Raw genomic sequence first — 19,191 nt, forward strand, 5'->3', positions numbered from 1 at the left:
TAGGAAGGGGGTTTGGATGTCCATACTTGTGGAGTCCAAAACTACTACAAATAAAAACTCTGTGCACAGGGCATCCAACTACATATAGGGAATATCTCCTTTACATGTATGTTATCATAGGAAGATGTTCCCAATGTCAGGTTGGATGTTTGGATTTAGTCATATTTTGAACTCATTGAAATGTTTGATGCATGCGCGTTACACCCTCCACTAGAAGCCGTTGGATCAAGAATATCAAAACATGAAAACACTATTGGTGTATCAGAAAATAAAATAAAACAAAAATGCAGTAGGAAGAAATGGGAAAAGAAGAATGAAAATAGGGGAAACCATATCACACAAGAAAGGGTATGGACTTAGATATAGAGTTGGTCGAGAGAAATTTGTAAAGCTGAATAGACTGCATGCCAACCTTCCTGTGAAGGGTGCACATCATCCCAAAAAAAGGTAGATTCAGGGTTTTCACATACTGTATACTTCTTCACACCATTCTCATCTATGTCTCCACACGAGTATTCAGCACTTGTACCCACACAGCATGGTTTCAAAAGATTACCAAACTTCATAATTCCTGTTCAAGAGATGAAACCAAATTAATCTTAAAATGCAAAATAGCTGGAAACTATATTTGGCATGGAAATTAAAAATCAACAAACAATTTAGAAATTATAACAAAGGTTCAGTTCGGAAAAAATGCAAATACAAGATGAATTTTCATGTGCAAACTTGATTACAATCAATGGGGAAATATCGATAATAAGCACATATAAAGCAAATGGAAACAGATCAGATTTATGGTATCTAAAATTAAATGATCATTGAAAGGTCAACAGAGGAAGTCTTTTATATTTCAAAACAGTTGATAACTTGATATATACTTGCCAAAATCTGGATAGGCCTGCTATACCTATAAATTTGGTTGATGTCCAATTCACTTTCATGGGTGAGATCAATGGAATTGACTATATCCTAATTCAGTTACTTACATGATGTCAATGAGTTGGGAAATTCCATAAGCATAGCATATGAATAAGAGCAGTTGATTTAAAGTTTTTGCCCTGTACCAAGGAAATGTTCAATCTAGAAGCTTAAATCTGTTAAGTAAGGTCCCTGAATGGGTTTTTATTTTCTAGCATGCCTTCTTACATGAAAGCCAATCAAATTTGAAGCATGGATAAGGACAGGCCCATTCATACCTTGTGCTGAAATTTAATTAATTATAATAGAGACAACAAGGTCACAAGGATCTAACACTAGAACACTTGATCATCAAACAGAAGAATCAACCTTAAAACTAAAAATGTCAGTTAAAGCCTCTTTCACATTAAGCTTACACCATGAGTGTTTCAATGTCTGTGCACGGCTGTGCAAAGAAGAAAGAGAGAATAAGAAATTAAACAGGAAAAAGGGACCTTTAAAATATTTATCATTTCATTGTCAAGTAAAAGCTAATAAAGCCTAGATTTTGGTGTAATCGACCAAAGGGACTTTGACAATACACTTCGGAGGTTGTGGGAATACGATCCTAATTACAAGAGGAAGACTTCCCAATTTAGCCAAAAAAAAAAAAATGAAGAGACAACTATAATGTGTGCAGTTATTAGTACTCTATCAATGTTTTCAACCTGTTATTAAACCGGTCCAAACCTGCTATCTTACAATAAAACTAATACTTGGGTGGTTGAAACAAATGTTTTGGCTCAAATTAAGTTGATAGATGATCACCTGGATGGTCTTTCTGTCTATTGAACATGGACATGAAAGCATTGAAGAGATCAAGAACCATGAAGGTGGACCCCTTGGTCTCATTATTCAACTTCTCCACAGCTTGCTGTAATAAGAGGTTGTGGAACATGGCAGCCATGTTATTGGTTTCATTGCATTGCTGATAAGACGACGAGGCTGCGCTTTGAGGGAGACACCCAATGGGCTCGACTGCTGTAACTGCAACTTTCTTCACTCCCAGACCTTGAATGCGTTTTAGGTTTATAGCTAGTTGATTAATGATGGATATGGTGAAGGCTGACAAGCCCTGGAAGATACAAAAATAAACAAACAAAGTCATGATTTTGATGCACAATTTCTTTTCATTTCTTTGTCAATACACCACACCATAGAGTTCAATAAAAGTTCATAAGCTTCACTAAACCTAGTAATGATTTGTAACTTTGGCTCTTCATGCACCAACAATTTGATTTTGCATTAGAGAATAAAGAGTCTGAATTTCTACTCATGCACCCTTTGAACCTAGTAATGATTTGCACAAGTTAATTTGGCTCTTCATGCACCATACAATAAAGGATTATATGGTTGTAAGCATCCACTGCCCTATCTGTCAAAGAGCAAGTTCTGACCAAGTTAGCCTTCTAAAAATATTGACCAATATAGTATCTTTGTGAATCAAATCTATTTTATATTAGCAAAGCTTTTGCTTTTATGTCTGTAATTATGATTTGCTCTGCTACCTAATACAAAATTTATACTTTTTGTCTCATAATTTGCATTTACTGACAGTACAGATTTTATTTCTCAAAAACTGATGCAAATTTTACGCTATCTTCCATCTACCTCAATCCTCTCTCATATGATAACCCTACCTCACACCAAAACTAATAATAACCCTTCTCCGACCACCATTCCATTGCATACAAGGTGGAGACCACATCATTAATTATTTCTCACAAACAAATAAAATGAAATTAACTAAGAGCATCCCGATGCATGAGGCTCCCGCCAATATACAGCCTTATCCCTGTACATACAAAGAGGCTGTTTCCAAAATTTAAACCTTGATCACCCAATAGAGCAATCCAACCGTTGCACCAAGGTCCATCATCAAAATAAAGTTAAATATAAAACAAAAGTAAATCAGAATTTACACTCAACCTATTTACACTCCTATGCATTTACACCAATGCAAATGAAAATCACACTGCAAATTAAGGTTTTTAAAACTGAACCGGATAGGGAATCGTTCTGGGGTCCAGTTCTTGGATCAAACAATCCGAGCATTTGAATCGAATGGATGGCCCACTCTGACAAAAAATTTAAAAAATAAAAAATAAAAAACAGCAAAAAACCATTATCCGGATCAATGAGTCAACAGTTCAACTGCCCAGGTCAGCAGTTCGCTGACCAAATCAATAGTTTTTGACCAAAAGTTGGTTCTGGGCTGAAATGGAACCGGTGACCGGTTCTCAGTTTTTCTGATCCAGTCTCGTTTTGAAAACATTGATGCAAACAAACTGAGAAAAGAAGAAAAAAGGTTGGGAATCATTGATGAATTTAAAAGTTATTAACAATCACCTCTGCAGTGCCATTTTTGGCCATGTAAGTAGTATAGTCATTCCCAGCAAGTGAGACGAGAGCAATAGAAGAGTTGAGATTACTCTTGTTGTACACTCCATCATGGATGAGCTGTTGAAAGAAGTCAATTTGTGTCGTCATATTTGGGTCAGGAACCAGTGTATCAAACACCCCAGTTCCTCCATAAGCAAAATTCACCCCATATCTTAGTCGTTTTGTCGCAACATTTCTCCATCTGTAAGGTACTGGAGACTTGATTCCGACGAAAGAAGCTGATCATGCAATCCACAGAATTGACAAAGAAAAGTTATAGCAAATACTTAACAACAAAGGAAAAAAAAAAAAAAGGAAAAGGAAAACTGTTGAAAGAAAAAGTAGTAAGTAAATTGTCAACTTTACTTTCTTTCATGATTGTTGCCATGGGCCATAGTTATGGATTTTTTGGGGGGGGTGAAATTTCAAAGAATGGGCCAAATACCAGTCTTTATGGGTGACAAATTGAGGCCCAGAACAAAAAACTGGGACATCCCCAAGAGTTGTTAGAGTGCAATGTAAGTTAGTAGCTTACATTAACCTTATGCCCCATCACCATTGAATGCTTTAGCTATCTCATTTTTTTTTATTTTATCGTTACCATAAAATGATCATTTCAGACTTATCTCTAAAGGTAATTTATTTTCCTTATAATTGCAACAAGCATATTTTTTAATAATTAACTAGAAAAGACCCATATGCACAGATTAGTGATAAAGTTGCCCCATAAATACAACCTTTCTTTCCATTTCTCTCTTATTTTCTGTCAAAAAAACACAGTCTTAAGGATATCTAGGTGATTATACATAAGGCTAGATTTTTTATATTATACAAATAGCAATTTGTTATGCAACGTAAGCACCAATAATACCTACATAGTTTTTTTTTAATTATTACTTAGAGAATTTTTAAAACCAAGCCCACCCACAACCAATTTAGTTTCATTTTTATTGGAAAGCTTTCTGTTTCTATCTTTTTTTTTTTTTTCTTGTGTGTGTGTATGTGTGTGTCAAACCAAATATAACTTTAATAGAACCAATTATTTTGGCCATCTAAATCAAAATAATGCACTCTAATTGTAGTTACCAAGCAAGCTATTTATTGGATAACTGGGGCTCTTTAATTTCCCCAACCATTTCAATATGGTTGATTCCAAGTCATCAGACATGATTTGAATCATTTAAGACAATATGAATCATAAGCAGATGTATTGCTTGGTCAGAGGTGAAAATGGGTGACAATATATCACTTAGCTTAAATATGAGAGTATTAACAGACAAAGCATGGAGATGTACCCTTGTTTTTTATTTTGTGCAGATTAAGAACTACAAAAACCTTATTGTTTATGAGCTCTGATTAAACCAACTTCTGTGAATGGTTTATAAGTGTATCAGGTGAAAACATAGTAGTAATGGCATGTTCTATCTAACATGCAACAACACACTATGGTGTCTCCTATTCCTTGATTTTATTCTCATTACCTCTTGCTTCTCGAATTTGCTATTATGCCCATTACAAACCCTAAGATAAATTAAATTGAGTCTACAATTACTATACAATTAGGCAATTTTAACAATTTAATTAATTGACTGTTCTATGAATCTGATGAATGGGTGTCGTGGACAAGTAAAAGTGGGTCAAGCCTAAACCTTTTGCAAAAGTCCACCACACCCCATCCAAGAAAATCTATATTACCAGAATTATATGATACTAGAAGAGCTTTGACCAATCAAATCCCCTGGTGAATTTTGGTACATACCATCTGATTGGTTAATTGATTACCATTTTCATGATACTAGTTGATTGATTACAAGTTTTTCGGTATCATAGTCCAACCCTATATCATCCATACAAGGTATTTCATATATCTTATATCTTATAACTTATATAAAAAAAAGAAAATTTCACGCCATAGAAGATATATTAGATGATTTTCAAATTTTACATGCCCAGAAACCAGAATGGCAGAATACCCCTTCTACTTATGCAATTTCCCGTACTATCTTTATCTCTTATTCTTGCTATAGAAATATATATAGTATTATTTATAAATCCAGTCGACCATTACTTCACAATATACCTTTACTGATATTATTCCTCCTTCCACTATATCCTCTCTCACTTTTTTGCATGTGTCACTCTATTAATTTTATATATATTTATATCTATTATATAACGCTAACATTTTCCTAAGCCTCACATCCAGACCAGCATTTCTTTGGTCCATTCTTTGTGTTTTGCTCTGTTTTGTATTTTTCTTTCCTTTTCTTGCTTTCTGGAACAACAGGATCACCACCCAAATCGATTATGGTCCAAATGATGACCACTACATGTATAACATCATATTAGTAATAAAGATCTAATTAGAAGAATAGTAAGTAATATTTAATCTTTATATTCAATATCTTCAAATAATTCTAATAAATAAAAAAAAAAGTGAAAAAGCCCATACTGTAAAAGCATTTCCCTGTTAAAATAATATACATCTTTTGTGTATGCTTTGAACCGAAATTTTTGACTGTGGGGTTTAAAGACAGCTAGTGAAAATGCAAAACTAGTAAAGAAAAGGAGGCTTCTAGCTAGTTTCCACAGTTCTCTAGAACAAATAGCCTTTTTTATTTAAATAATGGGAAGAAAAAGCAAAACTTTGAAATTAATAATAATTAAATAAGAAAGCACCTAGGAAAGGAAACAATAGTAAAGCAAGAAGTAAATTGAAGAAACAGGTAGTAAATAATAATAAAAGTAAAGTAGAAACATAAAAGGATCTATGGAGATAGCCCATTTAACTGACACAGCATATGAGAAGCACTTGAAGTTGGAGACTTCAAGCGTAAAAAAGAATGGAAAGGGGGAAAATGACACAGCTCACAGCTACAACTAAAAGCATGAGGTCACGTGAGGAAGTAAGAATAAAGAAAAAGAGAAGATGCTGGTGGGGGCATTCTGATTTCATAAGAAGAAAATTGCTAATATAAAAATGGGGAAAACAAGAAAAAAGGAGGCGGCAAGGGACATAATAATGCAAAAAGTACAGGAAGAGGCCAAAAACTAAAGGTGAACCATTTGCGGTGGGCCAGTGCAAGCCCACCATTTGGAATCTTTTGCTTGGAAATCCTTGGAATATAAGCCCAAACAACATATGCCAATTCAACAACTATTCATACATTACAGGGTAAACTTTCAATCTTTTCTATCAATTCCTCACGTACCCAAAAGAAAAAACTGGGCAAATCAATTCAATGATCCTGAGTCCAAACTCTATCTTCAGTCATGCCTGTGCTTGTGTTTGTGTGTGTAGAGAGAGAGAGAGAGAAATCATGGAGGAAAACGAAAGCAAGGTAGCAAAGCAAACCATTAGAGAAAAAAGTAAAACACATTACTTGCCACAAACCAGTGAAAGTACATTTCTTGTGTGTGTGTGTGAGAGAGAGAGAGAGAGGGTGGGGGCCTAACTGCTGTTATAAAGGAATGAATAACACACCTAAGTAGTCTGTCAGTACCCGGCCGTCGGAGTAACGGCCGACTGGTTTCCCCGGAAAAGTGATCCCATAAGGCTGGTGCCACGAACTAGCTTCAGACTTCCGGTTATTCCCGGTGTCAGCATAAGAGTCACCAAAGACGAACAGCTTGGAAAAACCAAGTTTGTGGTGACGGTGATGGTGGTGGTTGTGATGAGGTGAACCTTGAACCACTTGAACTCCTGTAAATTTACAAAATTAATGAAGATCAACTCCAGGAATCCCAAACAAGTGAAGAAGAATAATTCCGGCTGTGTTTCATGAACAAATAATAGAAGAAAGACAATAGCAAACGCTGTTTTCTTTACCAATTACAAGAACGAAGGAGAATAGATGAAAAAGAACATGCTTCACACGATTCCCCATCCGAGAGAGAGAGAGAGAGTTGCAGAGCAAGTGGAGCTATGGAGGTACCTGAGGAGAGGGAGAGAGAATGAGAATCCGGTTACTTATAGTGGGCTTGGTTGGGCCTGGGGCTGGAATTAATAGGCTTCAACTCAATGAATGAAGTGGGCATTGGCATACTTTTGATTTACAGGTTCTGCTGCCCTGCACGTGCATAATAATAGATGAAGTAGGTATTTGAACGCGTAGGACGATCAATGCTGGGCAACCACACTGTCGTAGGAAAGTTTTGACCTATCAAATTCCAAAGCATTGACCCTCCCACCTTCTAGCCTGAGCAATTAACAATATTCGGCCTGAAGCGGATGTGGGCCATCGTCCCATCGCCCTGGGATGCCATTGATCTAACGGTATTGGATTCATGGGAAGTCAGATAAATTGTGAGGATGTTAGCTATTAGTGATATTAATGATGATGATGATGGACATTAAGCTCATTTGCCCATCTTGTTATTTGCCTTCATGTGAACTCAGTTGGTAGCACGTGCATGGGCAGAGAGCATTTTTCCCTTTGCTCTTCTGGAAGCCACTCCCCCAAGGGAGCAATGGGCCCTTGTGGTCGAGGGTTTAACTTGTCATGGACTCAAGCTAATGGGCTTGGGGCTGTAGGTTACGGTCCAACAACTGAAATTTGAATATGCCCATTGCCCGACCCAGCTCCCCAGCCTCCACAGCCACATCTGGTAAAGAAAATATGCAATAAGCTAATTAAGAAAGACCATAAATTACATTCAAAACGCAGCTTCTATAGAGATAGGCAGTTAGGCATGAATATCAACGGGTTGGGTTTGACTATACCCGAATCTCACCCAAAACCTATAAAAACTGACCAGACCCGGCTTAACTATAAAATTGTATTAAATTATCTATCAATACTAACAATAACAATAACAATCTATCTATCTATCTATCTATCTATCTATATATATATATATATATATATATATATATATATAGCAAGACAGTCCACATCACCTTACTTCTCTTTGACTCTCTCTCCTTTTCCCCTTCCCACCACTCCTATACTGCCATCTCAGCATCTTCTCTCACCATTCCTCTTCCTTCCCATTGGGTTATTTATGTATAACAATTTTAACTAAAAATTGAAAAAATAATATTCAAAATTGATATTTTACAAAGCTATGGAATAAATAATCTATCAAATCTACATTAAACCAAAAGATGATTTTAATCTCTAGAAATTAATGCAAATAAAATATTAATAATAAAATAATTATTTTAATACTTAAATTTAATATATATATATATTAAATTATTAATTAATTAATATTTTAATTTACATTACATTAAATAACAACATATTAAAAATTGTTTAGAAAATATTTGAGAGTATAATATTAAATAGAATCTATCAACTCTACTAATCAACATTTATACCAAAAAATGATTTTTAATTTTAGAAAAAAAAACTATAGAAACAAAACTATCAATAATGTCAAAATTATATTTGTAATTAAAATTTTGCATATTATATCTTAGAAATTTTAATAGGTTTGATATATTTTAAATTGAAATTATATTTTTTATAAATTATTAATTGATATTCTAGTTTACATTTTGAGAATTTATTATTCAGTTGACATTTTTGTTAATGTAAAAAATTAAAATAGTAAAAAAGAAAATATGTGAAATATAATATGTGTGTATGTTATATTTCGTGTACTCTTGATTGATGCATTATCAATAAAATTGTGTGATATTTATGCTTCATGCTATATTAATTGTAATATATTTTGTCATATATACCATTAAAATGTACATTTCCTTTGTATTTATACATTATTTGCGACTATTTGATTTTAAATTTAGTGTTATTAATATATTTATGGAATTTGTATGTGTTTCTCCAACGTATCTAAGTGTTTCCATGTTTTTCGTTTGTATCCATGTATTCCCAAAGTGTATCTGTATCCAAATTATCCGATATGATACTCAATGCCGATACTTTGATCCTTGGTCATAATTTATTAAGATTTGGTTTTCCAAATCAAACAATATTTATATCTATAGATGTGATTTCAGAAATAATCCATTATTTAACAAAAAATAAATAATTTAATAATCTACCAAAAACTAATAAAAATCCATTATTTAATAAGTTTTGGTTATTAATAAATGTTCAAAATTTTAATGTTTAGCATAATTTACATTAATCATTGTATTTTAATAAATTTTCATTAATTTTTACAATAATAATTTATTGATAAAAGATATTACTAATTTCTATAAAATCAATAATTATAGTTAACAATTATCAAATAATTTAGAGAAACTCGTTAACTAATAATCCATAATTATTTTTAAATATGTAATTAAACAATTAAGAAATTAATCTATGAAAAAAAATCCAAAACTATTCAAATAATAATCCATTATTATTATTAAAAAAATTAGAAAAAATAATTTGGGAAATTAATCTATCGGAAATTGTTTTATATTTATTTAAATAACAATCCATTATTATCCATTATCAATAAATAATTATGAAATAATTTAGGAAAATTATTAAATCTATCCACACCGGTCTAGACCACTTGATTGACTCCAACCACTCTTGGTTTTATATTAATTAACAACAAATGATTTACTTTTAATTAAAATTAATGTATTTTACCATAATCACATTAGTTTACTATAATTACATCACATTGATTAATAGTGAATAATTTAGACTTAAAAGGTAAATAATTCACATTAATTTATTGTTATTGTAAATAACTAATTTACTACACATTACTACTAATTAATAGCATTTTCCATATTTTTTGGAAATTATCATAAAATATTGTAATTTAGTGTTATTTACTTTACTATTAGTTAATTAGTTATAGAAAATTATTAGAATTGTAGAGATGGAAATTTTCTCTATAAAACCAAACGGGGCAAGTTTTCTCAAATCTTAAATGTTGACATGGCAGAGACAGAGTGGGGATAGGGAAAATATTTCTGCCCCAACTTAGGGATGGGGTTTGCATAATTCCTCAAACCCAATGGTAAATAAGTAAAATATCGAAAGATTTAATATTGATTTTTAAAATATCTCTAAGTTTTTCTCATATTCTTATAATCCTAGGATACCATAGTTTCATTTATGAAATACCCCAAATTGTTATAATCTAATTCCAAAAATACCCCCAATTTCACATAATCATATTTGTAAAGTATCTATAAGTTAGATTATTTTAGGTGGTTGCCTCAAGGTGGGGAAAATTTGGGGATTCCCCATCCCCAACAGGGAATGGGTGCCTCGCCCACCCACTCCGCCACTGAGGTCGAGGTGATAGTAGAATGTCTTAACTTACGAGGACGAGGGACAAGGAGTGTGCCCCATCCCGTGCATCACACGCCCCCACTAGTAATAATAATAAATTAGATTAAATGAAATACCAAATCCACCCAAACCCATCCCAAAGCTAACATCCCTATACTCAGCCGTCATAGTTAACTAGAGAATGGCCCCCGTACTAAGTACGGGGTAACTAAATGAGTGTATATTTCAGTTTGAAGTTTACTATTTAGTTATCAAAAGTTAAATAAAAAAAAACTAATATGGATCTTGCATCTTTGTAATTGGCAATCTATTCTGACCTATTTTATTTGAAAATCATTATTAATTTATGTTATTTTAATTTGATTTTAAGATATTAAATGAGATCTTATTGGTAAGCAATAGCCCACTTTACTTGGTATTTACTATTTGTCTAATAAATCTATTTTGAGTTATTTATTTTTAAAAGCTAAATTAGGTTGCTTCCTAAAAGTTAAATCAAGTTTGTAATTAATAAAGTATTTACTTTTTGAAAAAAAAAATCTTTTAAAAACAAACATGGGTTTATGGTAATCTTTTAATGGGTCTTACCATTTGTATTTAATAGACTATGGATAAACATGTGTTGAGCTAATAAATAATTGTCTATTGGCAATGCTTAGGAGTGAAACTACCCACTTTTTGAATCCTCTTTCTTGAATTAATAGGATGCCATGTGTCTGAATGGTGGTAGTGGGTTTGGTTGTGGACTTTAGCACAAACTTATGTCTAGCTTTCCAAAAAAATGAGAAGGCCACGTGTTTGAATGGTGGGGGGTTGTAGTTTGGTAGTGGGCTATGGGCTTTAGCGTGTGTGTGTATGTGTGTTTGTGTGATGCTTCAATCCCATTATGTGAGCAAGTCGAATTTGATAAGGGTTTGCCTCAACTTGAACCCAAATCAAACTTTGAATAAGCCTCACTCACCCTGTCACCCCTAACCTGATATGGTTGGGCCAAAACAGGTTTACCACTTAACCCATTCACATCCCTAGTAGGGGTGATCATTTCATCCCGGCCCGGTTCGGAAAATCCAGGCTTGGGCCTAGGTTTTTTGTTAAGGCCCGACCCAACTCGGATATTTATAAATAACATATATGTATATATGTTATTTAAAAATTTTGATAATTGATGTTTTGTATATTAAATATAAATTAATAGGGATTTGTGGGAGATTAAAGATTTTAATCCTACAGTATTTAATGAAATATATAAATTACTAAACCCTAATCTTCTCGGCTCTCTCTCTCTCTCACCAATTTCACAAAATCACTGCCACACCCAATCTCTCTCTCTCACCAAAAAGCGAATCTTCTAGTGATGAAGACTCCATTGATAAAGATAAATCTAAAGTTTAGAGTGGTTGCAAGTTTTTGGTAAAATTGAAACCATTTTCAATATTTTATTACTTATTTATTTACATTAGTTTGAACTATTTTTTCTTAGTTTGCTAATATCTTTTTTATTTGTAGAAGTTGAATAGAAGATGGAGCCCCTTATAGAGATGTTTAAAGTTGTTGTGTGGATATTACATGACAATGAATGGTTATTTTTTGATAGACATTATAGGTTTTAGGTTGATTTTTTGTTGTTGGAAGAATTGGTTTGTTAAAATTATCATTTTTAGCATACTAATGACCAATTAAAACTTATAAATTACAAGGTATAATTATTTAATTTTTTCTATGTTAGAAGCTTTTATCTTGATATTAAGTTTAAAGTTCCTTACATGTTACTATAATCTCCACGACAATAAGTGAAAAAATATATAATTGTTTAATTTTGGAACTGAAATACAATAATCAGGCCTAGAATCTTGGTCCAGCCTAGCCCAGGCCCATGTAGGTTTGGGCCCGGGCTTATATTTTTAGGCCTATAATGCGGGCCGGGTCGGGCTTGGGCCTAGCCTAAGCCCGTTGTTATGAAGGCAAAGCCCGGCCCGACCCGGCACATGATCACCCCTAATCCCTAGACAATGTTCAAAATATTGCAAGGTAACACTATGTATTGACCAATAAATGCCACATACTAGGATTTTGCCCATATTTGAGAGTGTTTATTGAATAAGTGTTATTTAAATAAGTAGTAGCAGTGTTTGATCTTGGTAGTATAGGTATTTTAAGAATTGCATCAAAAAGTAGTAAGTGCTTAACATTAAGTTGTCAAAATTGCATTCTTTTTAATGATCAGTAAGTGTGTATGTTCTTTGTACATGGCAAATTTTGATGATGATGATGATGATGATAGTAAATGATATATTTTTTAGTTTGTTTGATTTTTTTTATATTTATATGTCTATAAAAATCATTCTTATTTGTCACACTTATTTTTGTTTAATTTGATGAATATATAATATTAGAGATGTGCCCAAATATTATCTTTTTTTTTTGTATTTTCCATATATTGTTATCATCATCATCATCATCATCATCATCATCATACATTGGCTGAATTGCTGACTTGCCATCAGATAGAAAAACAATTCTTCTTTTGTATTGGTTTTAAATTTTAATTTTATTTCTATCACCAATAATAACAATTATTCTTCGTCACACTTATTTTTCTTTAGCATTTAGTATGTTAATTAATATAAGATTCAATGAAAGAATGAGAGTTAATACCCTAAGGCCTAAATATAAGAATTGATGAGAGGAATTTAAAGAATGATGAAATTGGTTGTTTGAATTATATTTTTGTTCTTACAATTATAAAGCAACCGAATTCAAAATTGGGATATTTTAGTCAAACAAAAAAAGCATATCACCCCTTTGAATTATACAATACACAACTTTTGTGTTTCACATGTGTCAATACTTTGAACCATGATCCCTATAGGTATGGTAATACTCATTGGCCCAACCCAAGAAGCAATGCAAGCGGACATTTTTTAATTATATAATACACTATTTTCCCTTCATTTCCTTGCTTTTTCCTTCAAACCAAACACAACCTTAGTGAAATAGTTGGGAGTTGGGTTCACTTAGGCCTTATTTGGCATTCCTTATTTTAATGATTTGTCTTCTTTTTGTTGTTAAAAACTAAGTGTTTATAGGACAATTTTATTTGCAGAAAAGATATACGTCCTTAAAATAAGGAATGCCAAATGCAGCCTTGGTAGTCTTCCAAACCTAAAACACCAAAAACATTTTCTTCGATAGTTAGCAAAAATAACATTTTACACATATAATTAAGGGTAAAGGTAGGGTCAATCTGGTATAATCATCTTGGGATTTTGTATTGGGAGGACAACTGTTAGCAAGCTCCTATAATGAGCTACCTTGAATGATCCAGGGGTCCTCCATGTGGCAATTTAGGTGGGATCCTACAATGGGCTCCACATGTTTTTTAATGCCAACCTTGCATAGGGCAAATTTCAAACCAAAACACTTGCCATGTATAAATACTACCCTCCTATATGGCTAAATTTTATATTAAAGATTATACTTGTAGCCTTTTAATTAAGTGGTTAATATTTTGGGTAAATTAAAAATATCCGCTTGTATTTGATATAAAGACTCCTTTGAAGTTTCACTTTGCAACAAATACCTCCTTTCATTAGAGTTTCATCAATTAAATTTGAAAAAAGATTCTCATAAGCTGTTTACTATTTTTAAAATCTCCAAACTATTATTTTCTTATTTATTTGAATTGTTTATGATTTGATTATTTTTCTAAATATAATATTGAAGTCTTCTTGATTGCTCGAATAGTTCATTGCATATTTCTGGCCGTATATTATATTTAAATAGATATAAATTTAAGATTTTTTTGTTTTTTCTTATTTTATTAGAGGAAGGAGTGGATAGTTTTTATGTTTTTAAGATGAAGAGAGACATTCATTTCAATGAAATGAAACAAGAATTAAAAAAAACTTGTTTTCCTATGTTAATGAAATGATTCTTATTATTTTAGCTAGTTTTGTTCAGAGAAAATTGAGGTATATTTAGGTCAATTATGGTTTAAAAGAAAAGGGCAAGAAAAGGAAAATAAGAAAATTTTAGGTGGATATTTTGATAATTTAACACACTATCATTTGACTTAATGGCTTGGGATTATTTGTGCAAAATGAAAGTTCAAGGGAGTCTTTGTTGCTAATAAAAGTTCAGGGGGGTAATTGTTACTGACCCCATTGTCAAAGGGGGGCTTTAAAATTTACCCTAATATATTTTAGGAGAAACCACAAATAAAAGGTAAAAATATAGTTCAGATTTAGCAATAGTAGACTCCACATTGCAGACCCAATAGGAGAATGCCACATGTCCCTTACAGAAATTGGATTTGGTCCTCACAAGACGGCGTTCACATGCATCATTCGCACAATCTCTTACAGCCTTGCATTGAGAATCTCTTTCCATGAAAAAAAAAAAAAAACATACAAGTATGAAGATATTCTCTATATATGACTTATAAAAGACTGCGGGAACACATTAAACCAATCCTTCTGAACCAGATTAGAAAAAAAAAAAAAAAAAAAACTAAAAAAAAAAAATGCAAAAGTGGAGTCGATACAGTCCAATATGCCCCTACCAACGTATTGGGTTGTATCAATAATTTTGAACATTGAGCGAACTAATGACCCTTTAATGGAGGAATCACTTTGTGATCCTGTACAAGCTCTTCGTATCAAATTCAATTCAAATACTCCCTTTATGTATATATATAAAGCTAGAGATCCATTGATATGATAAAACCGTATACGTACATACTAGTCCACATGCGTGAATATCCCATCCCACCTTTGCAAAAGTTGGCATTGTAGGGGGAATTTCAAAGAACTTGAGATCCGTGGAAGATGCTGAGTTTAATGCAATATTTTGCAGGAAGTCCTGTATGCTTCTCAATTCTCCCATAGTCGTATTTTGGTGTGTTTGTATTCAGTCAATGTGGTGCAAGCGCTGCAATCAAAGGCTTCACTGCCTTTGGCTTTCGTCTAAGACCAGAGGTCTTGTTTCTTTTAAATTCTTGCTCTTGTTGTTATGAAAATAGGACGTTTAACACTTTAGCTCATGTGATAGCCGAGAAGGCTAAAACATTACCCCAAGCATGTTTTTATCTTTCTAATTACCCCAGGGGTCGTAGAAGTTCTAAATTTTGTTGATATTTTGGAATTATAATTTTGATCGTTTATCTAGCAAAAAAAAAAAAAAAACTGCTAAAGTGTATTTAACTCGCCATTGACCTAGATGGTCGAATTGTTTGAATCGTCTTCCAAGTTCAGTCTTCCTCAAATCTGATTTTTACAAAAAGCTGTTGACTTAGTAAAAAATTATCTAATATAATTGATTCAACCGTTGACCTATTTGATATGGTCACCAGGTTTCTTCCTCAAATCACAATTTTTAATACTTTTTACAAATAAAAAATTAGAAAAAATATAAATTAAAAATAACAAACCATTGGTAGACCGCCTGCTTGTTGAAACCCTACTATCACTGCAAATTTTCATAATCAAATCAAATTAGATTTGAAAAGAATACTAGTGGGACCCATGCGATGCATGGGATGGGGCACTCCTCCCAATCCCTTGCCCCCCAATAGTTAAGACACTCTACCCCATCCCCGCCCCTTCCCTGGTGGTGGGGTGGGTTTGAGGTGAGGCACTCATTTCCTGTCAAGGATGGGGAATTCCCAAATTTTCCCCACCCAATGCAACAACTTAAAACTAATCTAATTTGTGGATATTTTACAAATATGATTATGGGAATTTGGGGGTATTTTAGGAATTGGATTACAACAAATCTGGAGTATTTTATAAATGGAATTGCGGGAACATAGGATTATAAAAATATGAGAAGAACTTATATATGCTTTTAAAATCAATATTAAATCTACTGATATTTTACTAGTTTACCATTATATGCAAACCCCATCCCTATTTAAAATTTGAGAAAATTTGCTCCATTCGGGATCGGTCGAGCAAGGCAGGGCCCTAGCTTTGTAGGAAAAATTACCATCCCTGCTATTATAATAATTCTCTATAACTAATTAACTAATAATAAATTAAATAACGATAAATTACAATATTTTATGATAGTTTCCAAAAATATAAATTATTTACCTTTTAAGCCTAAATTATTTACTATTAATCAATGTGATGTAATTATAGTAAATTAATGTAATTATGGTAAATTACATTAATTTTAATGAAAAGTAAATCATTTATTGTTAATTAATGTAAAACCAAGAGTGGTTGGAGTCAACCAAGTGGTCTAGACCAGTGTGCATATATTTAATAATTTTCCTAAATTATTTCATAATTATTTATTAATAATGGATTTTTATTTAAATAAATATGAAATAGTTTCCGATAGATTAATTTCCTAATTTAATTTTCCTAAAATTTTTAATAATTATTTAGTTGAATAATATTAATGGATTATTATTTAAATAGTTTAGAGAATATTTTTTCATAGATTAATTTTCTAATTTTTACTTACTATTTATTTAAAAAATTATGTATTATTAGTTAAAGAGTTTCCCTAAATTATTTTATAAGTGTTAACTATAATTATTGATTTTATAGAAATTATTAAATTATGTTAATTAGTAATATCTTTTATGAATAAATAATTGTCATAAAAATTTATTAAATTACAATGATTAATGTAAGTTATGCTAAACGTTAAAAATTGGAAATTTTGAACATTTATTAATTAACCAATGGTTAGTTTTCACTAATGGTTGGTCGGTTTCAACTTTCAAGTGACCAACTCCCTAACTCAACCAGATCAGTTTGGCTAGCCAAAAAATCTCCAACCAAATTGAATTGCCTATTGAACACTCCTAATTTCAGCTAAATTAATAGTTTAATCTCTAACAAATAACAATAGTTTAATATCCAATAATTATTGAAATTTTATAGCAAAAATACACAATTGCTAAAAATATATTCATAACAAAAATACAAGAAATAACTAATAAAAAGCTTTAAAACCTCTAAGTTATTTAATACACTTCCACTATTCCAATAATATTTATTTTTTCATTTATTTATATTTTATATTCTTATTAAAGTTATTACAAGATTTTGTTATTTAATCTATTTTTTGTTTTTAATTAATGTTTAAAATATGATTTAGTATTCACTTTTGTATATTGACAATATTTATAATTTATTTAAAAATAGTATATAAAGCATAAATAATACCATGCCCCCCCTGGACGGGGCAAGTTTTATCGAATCTTAAATAGGGATAGGGAAGAGACAGGGTAGGGATGGGAAAATATTTTTGCTCCAAATTAGGGATGGGGAAGGGACAGGGTTTGCATATAATTTCCCAAACCCGATGGTAAATTAGAAAAATATCAGTAGATTTAATTTTGACTTTTAAAATATCTCCAAGTTTTTCCTTATATTATTGTAGTCCTAGGATCCCACAATTCTATTTATAAAGTACCTCCAAATTGTCATAATCCAATTCCTAAAATACCCCAAATTTCTATAGTTTTATTTGTACAATATCCACAAATTAGATTATTTTAAGGTGGTTTTATTAGGGTGGGGGAAACTTGGAGATTCCCCATCCTCGATGAGGAATTGGTGCCTCATCTCCAACTTGCCTTACCACCAGGGACAAGGCAGGGATGGGGTAGAGTGTATTGACTATGGGGCAAGGGACAATGAGGGGTGCCACATCTCATGCATCACATGGGGCCTCGCTACTTATATTTACTTTTGTGCTCTTGATATTTTGTTTACAGTTATAGCATAATTTTGTTATTTAATCCATTTTTTGTTTTTAAAATAATATATAATATATGATTTAGTTATTAATATTATTTAATTATTTAAATAATTCCATTATTTAAAATTTTAAAATATTAATTATTTATTAAATTTAATAATCCATAAAAATATAATTTACACTATTAATACATAATTTTGTTATTAATTTTGTAAAGTATAAAATTATTATTAATTCAAAAGTTATGAAATCTATTATAATTATTATTCTACTCTTAAGATTTTTGTAAATTTATTACATAAATTTAGTTATGTTAAATATTTAAATAATATATAAAATATTTGATATTGTTTGTTATGTAAATTTTATTTCTTTAAAGTTTAATGTTATTATGTAATTTTAATTATTTTGTTACATAATTATTTAGTTATTTTAATATTTTGTTATTTAAATATTTTTATTTATGTTTTTAAAATATTATTTAGTTATTAAATTGAATACTCCATAAAATTATAATTTATATTGTTATTACATAATTTCATTATGAGTCTCATAAAAATATAAAATCATTAATAATATAATTTTATTATAATATTTAAATAATTGTTAAATGTTTCAGTTGAAAATTCTTTAGATAGGTATAGATGAAAGGTGGGGGAGAGGATAAATATGAATTAGAGATAATTTAAGAGATAAATAGGAATTAGTGAAAGATATAAATAATTTACAAGAAAGTGGGGGATAGTTAGTTTACTAATAAAAGGGAGAGGAAAAAGGGAGATAAGCTATATTCGTTGGCAACTCCTAATGCTTCTATAGAGAATTTTGCATCCCCTCTAGATAAGGCTGCAACTTGGGTTGGGTTAGCCCGAACCCAGCCTGAAAAAAAATCGGGTTGGGTTGGGTCGGGTTGATG

General features: G+C 31.5%; 1 protein-coding gene across 1 annotated transcript; it reads right to left on the reverse strand.

The window, feature by feature from the left end:
- Nucleotides 1-220: 220 nt before the first annotated feature.
- LOC148847358 (GDSL esterase/lipase At5g03610-like) lies at nt 221-7,383 on the reverse strand. Its single transcript, XM_088950468.1, has 5 exons — nt 7,169-7,383; nt 6,824-7,042; nt 3,307-3,578; nt 1,726-2,032; nt 221-571 (listed from the first exon to the last, which is right to left on the reverse strand). The coding sequence occupies exons 1-5, from the start codon at nt 7,224-7,226 to the stop codon at nt 357-359; spliced, it is 1,071 nt and encodes a 356-aa protein (XP_088806594.1). The 5' UTR covers nt 7,227-7,383; the 3' UTR covers nt 221-356.
- Nucleotides 7,384-19,191: the final 11,808 nt, after the last annotated feature.

This window comes from Nelumbo lutea, chromosome 6 (assembly GCF_056320005.1).
Source record: "Nelumbo lutea isolate HS-2025 chromosome 6, American lotus-T2T, whole genome shotgun sequence".
Classification (NCBI taxonomy): Eukaryota; Viridiplantae; Streptophyta; class Magnoliopsida; order Proteales; family Nelumbonaceae; genus Nelumbo; species Nelumbo lutea.